This window comes from Coffea arabica, chromosome 2e (genome assembly GCF_036785885.1).
Source record: "Coffea arabica cultivar ET-39 chromosome 2e, Coffea Arabica ET-39 HiFi, whole genome shotgun sequence".
Lineage (NCBI taxonomy): Eukaryota > Viridiplantae > Streptophyta > Magnoliopsida > Gentianales > Rubiaceae > Coffea > Coffea arabica.
In genome coordinates this window covers 62,604,625-62,616,357 of record NC_092313.1, presented here as the reverse complement: position 1 = coordinate 62,616,357, position 11,733 = coordinate 62,604,625, and the positions used below count along the sequence as shown (strand labels likewise).

Below are 11,733 nucleotides of genomic sequence, written 5' to 3'. Positions count from 1 at the left end.
ACTCCACTCAATCGTCTCCTTATGATCCTTAAGGATTCGCACCAGTCTATCCTTTTGACTTGAAGATAAGTGTGTAGAAATGATCACCAGAAGCGTCTCTCGGTCTCCCAGGAATGAGTACTTCAGATGTTTTAGGAGAGGCTTAAACTCTGACCCGGTGCCTGCTCAACCGAAGGCAACAACTTTGCATGAGTTTCTGATACAAAAAGAGAAGTAAGCTCAGACCTTGGAAGGATGGTTGGAAGTGAATGTAAGACTTCAACTGCATGGTGCAACTCATCCCTCATGTCCATATCAAGAGTTACACCCAATTCAAGATGCTTGTTAGGGCCACTTTCAATGTGTTTTCACCATCCAATTCGAAAGTTTCCTATACAAGAGGTTCAATAACACTCAAAGCATAGACTAAGTTAGATTCCTCTGGATACTTCATCGCCTCAAAGATATTAAAATTCACAGTTTCACCATCAAACTCCATTGATAAAGTACCCCCATTCACATCTATTTTAATCATAGCAGTGCTAAGAAACGGTTTACCTAACAAAATAGGTGACGGGTTTAACGATTTCTCATCTCCCATATCTAGAATATAGAAATCTGTTGGGAAAACTAACTCATTCATCTGAACCAAGACATCTTCAACTAGCCCCTCTGGATAAGCATTGGTACGGTTAGCTAGTTAGATTATGATGGCCGTTTCTTTTAATGGCCCAAGATTCAGGGACGCATAAATGATTTTTGGCATCACGTTGATTGACGCCCCTAAATCCAACATTGCTTTTCTAATCGGTGTATTTCCTATTTTGCAAGGGATCGTGAACATACCTGAATCTCCACACTTGGGTGGGAGCTTTCTTTGGAGGATGGCCGATACATTTTCTCCCACCGCTACTCTTTCGTCCCCCCTCAACTTCCTCTTATAGGTACATAAATTTTTGAGAAATTTTGCGTATTTCGGTACTTGCTTAATTGCCTTCAGTAAGGGGATGTTAATCTCTACTTTTCGAAATACGTCCAGGATCTCTTTCTCCTTCTCCGCTTTCTTTGTTTTCTCCAACCTGCATAGGAAAGGAGGTAAATTAGATTTAATGCGTATTGATGGAGTAAGAGTTACCTCAGGGTCTCCACGAATGCGTCCTTCTTCTTCCATCTCCTTCTCGATCCCGTTTTCACTTTTGCTCTTTAGGTTCGTGGCCTTAGCCCCTCCACTTCTTTGTCACTCCTCAGTGTCATCACATTTTTCCGATTTACCTCGGGTTGTGATGGCAATTTTTCAAAAACTTGAAACTCTAAATGATTAATTGCAGTTGCCATGTGGCTTATTTGAGTCTCCGAATTTTTCATGCTCGATCTAGTTTCCTGCTGGAATTGAGCAGTGCTCGTGACCAAGAACCTAGTTTCCTGCTGGAGTTGAGTAGTACTCGTGGTCAGACTCTTGACAATATCCTCCAAAGAGCCTCCTGAATTGGAGGGCGAAAGTTGAGGTTTGGGTTGCCATGGCTACTGAAATTTCGGTAGACGATTTGAAAATGAATTCTGTGGCTTGTTTCCATAGCTGAAGTTGGGGTAATCTCTCCAACCCGAATTGTACGTGTTGGAATATGGATCGTACTGCCTACGAGGCGCGGGTACGCCTCCGGCCATGTTTACTTATTCAGCCCCATCCTCTTGCAACATGGGACATGAGTCAGTGGGGTGGCCCACGTTTGTGCAGATTCCACAGACCTTTACTCGGTGCACATTCTCCACAGCTAATTGTCGAACAAAAGATGATAGCTCTGATAGCTGCTGCTGAATGGACGACGTCTCTACCTCGTTAACCCTACGGGTAGGGTTACTCTCACGGAAGCCAAACTGTTGAGAGTTCGCTGCCATAGCTTCAATAAGCAACCATGCTTCTCTCGGTGTTTTGTTCGCCAATGCTCATCCACTCCCAGCATTAATGATACTTCTGTCAGATGACTGAAGTCCCTTATAGAAGTATTGAATTAATAGTTGCTCACTAATTTGATGCTGTGGGCATCTAGTGCACAACTTATTGAACCTTTCCCAATAATCATATAGGGATTCTCTAGGATACTGCTTAATGCTGCATATCTCCTTTTTCAGACTTGCAACCCGAGATGCAGGGAAGAATTTTTCCAAAAATTTCTTTTTCAGTTGGGCCCATGTTGTGATACTACCCGCAGGTAGATAGTATAATCAATCCTTTGCTGCATTCTTGAGGGAGAAAGGGAATGCTCTAAGTTTGATCTGCTCCTCAGTAATCCCTAGAGGCTTCATACTAGAACACACCACATCGAACTCCTGAATGTGTTTATGGGGTTCCTCACCCGAAAGACCATGGAACGTGGGTAAGAGGTGAATTAACCCCAACTTCAGTTTGAAAGAGGTATTCTCAGATAGAGTTGGAAATGTAATGCACAAAGGCTGCTGGGGCAATTCCGGAATAGCCAACTCCCTTAGTGTTCTTGCATTCGCCATAAGGATGTCCTCTTGGCCCGTGTCACTTGAATTTTCGCCACTCGAATATGTTGATTCAACCTCAGGATCCAGTCCCTGAGATGCAGTGCTAGATTGCTCCTCTCTAAGTTGTCTAGTCTCTTTTCTAGTTCGACGGGCAGTTTTCTCTACTTCCGGGTCGAAAATCAATTCGCCTATACGAGAAGAACGAGGCATAAACTAGAAAAATGCCAGACAAATTCAAAGAGAACAACTTAGAAAGAAACAAAATTAACCAAAACACCGTTTCCCGGCAGCGGCGCCAAAAATTGACAGGTGTCGAGCCTGTACAACAATAATTACTAAAAAGTCCTAATTACTACTACAATTAATTATAGAACAAATCCAAGTACTGGAACAGGGACCCTAGGTATACAATGGGTTACTTGATTCACCTTATTCTCGAAAAGTTTGTTTGATCCGATATACTAGAATTGTCTATAAAAATATTAAATTTGCGTACAATGGCAAGTAGGGTCGATTCCACAGAGAATAGGTAGGGAGTTGTTTCTTTCCAAATCAATAGAACGAAATTGGGGGATATTTAATGAAGTGAAAATGAAAATAAAATAAACAAAATTCAAAAGCCAATTCACCAAGTACAATTTACTAAAAATAGTAATTAATAGAATTCTATCCAAATGATCAACTTTTCAGGCAAGGTCTAATTAAATGATCATTGATGCAAAGATATTTCATTCATTTGTCACTAGGTTGGTTGTAGCCATCAACAAGTTCTGACAGCCAATTCTTCCTTACTTTTTCGACAGCCAAGGTACAACCGTTGGCTGTTTTTCTAACCAAAAAATAACCCTAGATAAGACCGTAGGAATCTAATTATCCAGTTGCATTAAAGCAAGAAGAACCCAACCCTAACCAATAAACACGCTAAGAGGGTTTATTTAAACTAGATCTTACGTTTCCCCAACATAAAGCCAATTATGGTAGTTGTCACTAATTGTCAACTAAACGAACAATTACAGATTCAATTTAGTTAACGTGACAGTAGACAATTAAATTAAATTAAGTATCCGGCCGTTGATACTCAACTAATAAAATAGTCATAAAAAATTAATTCAAAAAACGCACGAATAGTAACGAATTGGAAGAAATAGTGAAAGTTCGATTAGATCTCACAGATATTATGGACCGCGCCTTCGCGTCGACCTTTGGGTGGAGAAGAAACCTAGCCGCTCCTCATCATATCAATCTCGCGTGATTTAGTTGATATCATCCAATTAATTACCAAAAAGTTGCGAAAAGGAGAAATAACGAGGAGGCAGGCGAAAAGGCGTTGTCTCTTTTTGGGTTTTGTCTCCATACTGGAGCCGAAATTACAAAACAAAAACTAACGAACAATTGTCTAGAGCAAGAGTAAAAACCAAGGAGTCAAAATCGTACAAAGCCAAAAGCTAGAGAGAGGTCTCCAACGTCTGACAGATGGGAAAAGGAAACTAAAGCTAATCTATTGATATGACGGGCCATCTGCTACCAATCCCGCGGGTTCGGCTTTTGGGTATCCTTCTACAGTTTCTGGCGTGGGCACTCCCTGAGATGAAAAGTCTTCTGAAAATTCTCCCCAAGATACCACCTTTAACACCAACCGCCTGCAATTTACACAAATATCAAATATAAGCAAAATCTCAATACTTAGCACAGTAAGTAACCAAAATCATGACCAAATAACATCGCAAATGGTGCCCAACAATTGCTCTATCATGAAGTAGCATGATATGATGCACTATTGTACAAACAACTAGTAGGCAGTATTATAATTGCCGATCTGTAAACTGGCTGGTTTTATTGTTTATTGGAAACATAGAGAACGTCTATATGCGTGATAACTTTTAGGCGCAACAATGGATTGAGTATGCATGATAACTTGATAGATAGGTCTTTTAATCATCCATAGTTCTGTGAACATCCATTTATCATTCAACAAGACAGGCAAAAAAAAAAAGAATATAGGTTCAGCAAAATTTCTACATTGAACTTCAAGTTCTAATGACTCCGCAAACTTAAAAGAATAGATAAGCAGCTTCATTAAACTCCCTCTTGCAATGCTTTAACATTACTTGGGGGATCCTTCTCATCATTTGACCACAGTCTAGAGCAAGGTTCTATTAGGAAATTGGTTTAATTTCTTTTTGGCAGATTTTTTGTTTTGTGTGCAAATAACTAGTTTTCTAATTATTTAGTTACTTGGAATAGTTGTCAAGTTATTTCCTATTTGTATGAGTTTAGGAATTAGGAGTTATTTCCCGTAATGGACATATTTTCCTTTGCAAAAGAAGATTCTCCTCAAACCAGAAACTAGCAAGCAAAGTGTAGTTTTGATGTTCCTCATTCTCGGTCTCTTGTATTCTGTTATGACCAAGTAAAACTACCTGTTTTGGTTTGTGGTTGGGATTCATTTGCCTGTCTCACTGGAAGGGTTTGATTGTGTAAGTCACCTTACTTATGATAAAATGGATAATGCTAGTCCTGGTTTCTCGAGTAAGAAATGGAGAAAATTGCAGCAGCTTTCGTTCTTCAAATGTTTGTATGTTTTTTCCAGAATTTTGCGTGAGATCTTTCTAAGTTTTCTGCCTGTTTGGATGATAGTGATTATGTAGTTTGCTGCCTAGTTTAAAGCTGTGTGTTTGGATTTGAAATCTGAATTTGAAAACAAGCTGTGTGTTAGGATTTTTGTCTCGGTTGCTGAAACCTTAATAGGAAAGTGTTGCAGAAGCTTGTTGTCCTTCGTGGATTGCATGGGTTGCATGAAAAGTTTCCAGTAATTGAATTCCAATCCCTTGCCTGTTGTTTAATTATATTATGGCCCTAACAACTTGTAACTTCCTTCAATTGGGCCCCTAATTTAATTACAAATAGGTCCCTAAACTTTATTTTTCTTTAATTTTGACCCCATGACTTTGTCAATGTTTGCAATCAAATCTTTTATTCTTTTGACCTCTTGAATGTAGGTTGTTTATATGATTTAATTGATTCAATTTCAATTCATTTTTATCATTTATGATTACTTGTTAATTAAAGCGATGCCTTGACCTTTTCTTTTATTTTGGAGGATAAATAAGTGATTTCACTCCATTTAGGGCATCAACTCAAGGGAGGTATAACTTATTTTATCTTTTTTGTCTCTCCCCAATGTGATCCAACGTGCTAAGTGAGAATTGCATGTCTACTTTGCTTTCCTTGCTTTTCCTTAATTCCTTTCATTTATTTCATTTACTTTTGTTTTTATTAAGTTATTCTTTTATGGGGTATGTGTACACCTCTTGGCTTGTAATAGATAGGGCTTGGAGAGCATTTTTATTCACTTTTCCCCTTCCCCATTTGTTTTAGTTAGCCAATGTAATAGGTTCATTAGCTTGATTGCTTGCTTTTGTTGCTACGTGTTAATTTGCTTTATTAGGCTCTTGCATTTAGTCGAGCATGCTAAGTGTTATGTGCTACGTGATTATAAGTGATTGGCATGTCTACTTGCTTTCTATAGTCATAGATGAATGTGATGGATGAATGCGTCACCGTGGCTAGTCCAACGCTGGCCATGGTCTTTCCCCTCGAGATCTCGCAAGTCCAATGCTTGTGAGAGAATTTTAGAAAAGGGCTAGTCCAATGCTAGACCCAATAGGCCGTCCCCTCTCGTTAGCACATACTTGCATGTTTCACTACATTTCATACATTTTTCTTAGTTTTCTAGCATTTGGCATGCTCCTCCAATCCTTTCCCCTTCATCTTAGGTTTTTGCATCCTCATGCTAGTTATAGGGTACATTTGCTTGAGAGTCCCCTTGCGGTAAGGGAAACGAGCGAGTGTGGCTACAAAATAGCCTTAGCACTCTAGTTCTTCCTTCTAATCAAAGGGAAAATTAAAATCATGAAGTTAGGAGTCATTCCCGTACCCGACTTGATGCATTCCTCTAGGTTCATACACTCTCATTTTTATCATATCACTTCCTCACTTTCTTTATCCACATTTTCTCACTACTTATATTTTTCTCAATCCACATGCCATGGTCGCACATTTTTCTTATCACTTATTTATTTTCTACCTCACAAATTGCACCCAATTGCACTTATATGCATCTACTACTATTTTACCATATTTTCATCCACTTGAACACAAACACTTTTATTTGCTCAGTTGGCACACATGCACTTTTCTTACATTTGCACACATGCACTTTTCTTACATTTGCACACATGCATATTTTCTTACATTTGCACACATGCACTTTTCTTACATTTGCACACTTGCACTTACATTTGTATTTTTATTTTCTTTTGCATCCCTCTTACATATTTTCACACTTGCACTCATATTTGGATCTTCATTTGCATTACCCGTGACCTCTATGAGAGTTTTCCTTATTGGCCATCACAACTCATGTGATTGGGACCAAAAAACCTCATAAGAGACATTTTAGATTTAGGATTGCATTTTTCGCATCCATTAGTCATATCCAACATGCAACACATACTTTGGGGCAGAAGAATTAGGAAAAACAGGGCTAAGTCACGCAACTAGCTTTGGCTAGGGTAGGGGAGTGCCTTAGGCGTTGCCTTTGCCTTCTCCCTTATCAAATGTGACCCCCGATCCCTTTCTTTGGTTACGTAGACCTAAAAGTTCTTTAAAAAGGGTTTGTTTGCTTTTCTTTTCAAAAATCACTTTTTCTTGGGTGACTTGGTACACCGTAACTCTATACCAAGTGGCGACTCCATTTTCCATTCAAAAACCCTTTTTGAACTTTGTTTGGCCAAAACGTCGCATTTCACAATCCCACGGCCTTTTATTTTCATTTTCACACACGTTCACATACATATTACCACTAAACATGGGTCAGTCCCACTAGTGTGCATTCACCGTTTTAAATTTCTTGTTCGGGTCAGTCCCGTTTTAAATTCCTGTTCGGGTCATTCCCGTTTTAAATTTCCTGTTCAGGTCAGTCCCGATTTTAATTTCCTGTCTCGGGTCAATCCCGATTTTAAATTTCTCGTCCGAGTCAGTCTCATCAAAGGGGGCCAGTCCTCATTTCAACAAATCAACAGTCGTCGACTAGTTTGCAGGTAAGTATTTGGTGTCTACTTCTTTGTCTCAAGTTTTTCCAAAACTCAGACAAAGAGGGGCAAACTGTAGACACCAAATTTTTAAGGTATTTTTGCTTACTATTATTTTTATTTTTGATTAATTTCATTTACTTTTAGTCTTTTATTTTTAAGTCATTTTATCATTTAATTAAACTTTAATCATTTAATCATTTAATTTTTATTTTTGTTTGTTTCGATTCTAGGTTTCCATTTTATTTGATTTTTTGTTTAGGTTCGTGTCCCTTGTCTTGCTTTAATTGAATTAAGAGTTTTTGCACTACATTTTCGGAAAAAAGGAAAAAGAAAAAAGAAAAAAAGGAAAAGTCAATCAAAGGGACAAGAATCAGACACATAAGCCTACTTTGGGGTTTAAAATCTTGGCCCTTCATATTAGGTTTAGTCCTTTGAGATGCCTTTAAAATGCCAAAGAGCCGCAAGCCAAAAGGGAAGGGGGAACGATCTAAATTTTTAGGAGAAAGGAGAGAGCTCGGCTATGAAGGAGAATGGAAAGGGCTTCGGTGAACAAAAAAAAAAGGGGCTGAAAAAAAAAACAGAGAGGGAGGCTGCGGAGAGTAAGGAGAAAACAGAGCAAAACAAAGGAAGTAAAAACGGGGGCTAAGGGTAAGAAAACGAGAGGGGCGGCCGAGGGCAAAAGCTGAGAAAAGAGGGGGGTGGACGGAGCAAAAGGGAGAGAACCAAAAGAATCGGGCGGCGAACGGAGGAGCTTTGGGGGAGAGCAAAAGAAAAATGAAACAAGCGACGGGGGAGAGATTTTGGGGCTGAGCGAAAAAATAGAGAAGGAAATAGGGGCGGCGGATGGAGGGTTGAAGGCTAAGGAGGAGAAAGCAAGGAAAAGAAAAGAAAAGGGCCGAGAGGCGAAAAAACAGAGAGGTGAAGGCTTCGGCCAAAGAAAAGAAAGAGAGCTTCTCGGCAAAGGGAGGAACGAAGAGAGCCAAGGAAAACAGAGAGGGCTGCAACTGAAATCAAACACAGGGAAAGAGGAAAAGAAGGAGAGCTGCGAAGAAACTAAGCGAGGACTGTTCATCTGAAGAGCCGCCGGAACCACCGCCGCTCGTGCCGCCACCACCTCGCCGGAATTCACCATCACCACCTGAGAATCTTCTCTAAGAAAACGCGGTAAGCTATCCTTTTTCTTTAAACTTCAGTTTCTTTTCAAAAATATGAATGCCGGGGTTCTCAAAGCATGTCTTCCGTGTCTCTGTTGTTGCGATTCCTCTGTGATTGTCCACAATTTTTGCACACGCATGCTTATGGGCTGTTTGGACTGAATTTTTGTTCCTGATAAAATTTTGGGGCCGATTGTAGTCTCAATGAAGCAAAGGATTGGTGAATTTTTTAATTCCCCTAACTTGTTCGATGAAATGCCTGATCGAAAGTCCTAGTTGAAACATGATTTGTTTACATCTTCACGTATGAAGTAACCGGATAAGTCAGCTAACTCGTCTATTTGCATTTGAGAAATCTGGTGTTTTGGGTCATGCACGCTGTTTCTTAAACCTTTCCTTCATGGCTGATTTTCCTCTCGGTTGGGTGGTTTTGTGTCCTAAAAATCTGTTTCTCTTGATAAAATTGGGGTAACTCCATTGATATTCTTAAAACTAGAGGGCTGCATTTTCTATTCGTCAATGGGGCATGCTGTCATTGTCTTTCTTTCTTTCATTGCCGTGCTTCGTTATTGCGCAAACATTTAAATGGCCGAGAGTTGCTATAACCATATTAGCACAGCCCCTGTGCAAAGTTGCTGTTGAGACAATTTCGATACAAGTTCCTTCATCATGTCCCTTTGCTACATTTTCTTTATTTTGTAAATCCGTTGGGATGTACTTTGGAGTAATGAAATCTGGGTTGCTAAATTTTGTTTTGGTTTGCTTAACTTTTTAGGATTTGTTTGCTATTCCTGGGTTGCATCGGGCCTTTCTCTTACTTTGGGTATAGCATAGTGTAATGGGTGCGTAATGGACATATTTTCCTTTGCAAAAGAAGATTCTCCTCAAACCAGAAACTAGCAAGCAAAGTGTAGTTTTGATGTTCCTCATTCTCGGTCTCTTGTATTCTGTTATGACCAAGTAAAACTACCTGTTTTGGTTTGTGGTTGGGATTCATTTGCCTGTCTCACTGGAAGGGTTTGATTGTGTAAGTCACCTTACTTATGATAAAATGGATAATGCTAGTCCTGGTTTCTCGAGTAAGAAATGGAGAAAATTGCAGCAGCTTTCGTTCTTCAAATGTTTGTATGTTTTTTCCAGAATTTTGCGTGAGATCTTTCTAAGTTTTCTGCCTGTTTGGATGATAGTGATTATGTAGTTTGCTGCCTAGTTTAAAGCTGTGTGTTTGGATTTGAAATCTGAATTTGAAAACAAGCTGCGTGTTAGGATTTTTGTCTCGGTTGCTGAAACCTTAATAGGAAAGTGTTGCAGAAGCTTGTTGTCCTTCGTGGATTGCATGGGTTGCATGAAAAGTTTCCAGTAATTGAATTCCAATCCCTTGCCTGTTGTTTAATTATATTATGGCCCTAACAACTTGTAACTTCCTTCAATTGGGCCCCTAATTTATTACAAATAGGTCCCTAAACTTTATTTTTCTTTAATTTTGACCCCATGACTTTGTCAATGTTTGCAATCAAGTCTTTTATTCATTTGACCTCTTGAATGTAGGTTGTTTATATGATTTAATTGATTCAATTTCAATTCATTTTTATCATTTATGATTACTTGTTAATTAAAGCGATGCCTTGACCTTTTCTTTTATTTTGGAGGATAAATAAGTGATTTCACTCCATTTAGGGCATCAACTCAAGGGAGGTATAACTTCTTTTATCTTTTTTGTCTCTCCCCAATGTGATCCAACGTGCTAAGTGAGAATTGCATGTCTACTTTGCTTTCCTTGCTTTTCCTTAATTCCTTTCATTTATTTCATTTACTTTTGTTTTTATTAAGTTATTCTTTTATGGGGTATGTGTACACCTCTTGGCTTGTAATAGATAGGGCTTGGAGAGCATTTTTATTCACTTTTCCCCTTCCCCATTTGTTTTAGTTAGCCAATGTAATAGGTTCATTAGCTTGATTGCTTGCTTTTGTTGCTACGTGTTAATTTGCTTTATTAGGCTCTTGCATTTAGTCGAGCATGCTAAGTGTTATGTGCTACGTGTTTATAAGTGATTGGCATGTCTACTTGCTTTCTATAGTCATAGATGAATGTGATGGATGAATGCGTCACCGTGGCTAGTCCAACGCTGGCCATGGTCTTTCCCCTCGAGATCTCGCAAGTCCAATGCTTGTGAGAGAATTTTAGAAAAGGGCTAGTCCAATGCTAGACCCAATAGGCCGTCCCCTCTCGTTAGCACATACTTGCATGTTTCACTACATTTCATACATTTTTCTTAGTTTTCTAGCATTTGGCATGCTCCTCCAATCCTTTCCCCTTCATCATAGGTTTTTGCATTCTCATGCTAGTTATAGGGTACATTTGCTTGATAGTCCCCTTGCGGTAAGGGAAACGAGCGAGTGTGGCTACAAAATAGCCTTAGCACTCTAGTTCTTCCTTCTAATCAAAGGGAAAATTAAAATCATGAAGTTAGGAGTCATTCCCGTACCCGACTTGATGCATTCCTCTAGGTTCATACACTCTCATTTTTATCATATCACTTCCTCACTTTCTTTATCCACATTTTCTCACTACTTATATTTTTCTCAATCCACATGCCATGGTCGCACATTTTTCTTATCACTTATTTATTTTCTACCTCACAAATTGCACCCAATTGCACTTATATGCATCTACTACTATTTTACCATATTTTCATCCACTTGAACACAAACACTTTTATTTGCTCAGTTGGCACACATGCACTTTTCTTACATTTGCACACATGCACTTTTCTTACATTTGCACACATGCATATTTTCTTACATTTGCACACATGCACTTTTCTTACATTTGCACACTTGCACTTACATTTGTATTTTTATTTTCTTTTGCATCCCTCTTACATATTTTCACACTTGCACTCATATTTGGATCTTCATTTGCATTACCCGTGACCTCTATGAGAGTTTTCCTTATTGGCCATCACAACTCATGTGATTGGGACCAAAAAACCTCATAAGAGACATTTTAGATT

General features: G+C 39.0%; 1 protein-coding gene and 1 non-coding gene across 2 annotated transcripts; one reads left to right on the top strand and one right to left on the bottom strand.

Annotated features, from left to right (window-relative positions):
- Positions 1 to 370: 370 nt before the first annotated feature.
- On the bottom strand, positions 371 to 1,150 carry LOC140036383 (uncharacterized). The gene is made up of 2 exons (XM_072077770.1): positions 826 to 1,150; positions 371 to 651 (listed from the first exon to the last, which is right to left on the bottom strand). The coding sequence occupies exons 1-2, from the start codon at positions 1,148 to 1,150 to the stop codon at positions 371 to 373; spliced, it is 606 nt and encodes a 201-aa protein (XP_071933871.1).
- Positions 1,151 to 2,005: 855 nt separating this feature from the next.
- Positions 2,006 to 2,112, top strand: LOC113733510 (small nucleolar RNA R71). The gene has a single exon (XR_003459023.1). It is a non-coding gene; the product is annotated as a small nucleolar RNA R71 (small nucleolar RNA).
- Positions 2,113 to 11,733: the final 9,621 nt, after the last annotated feature.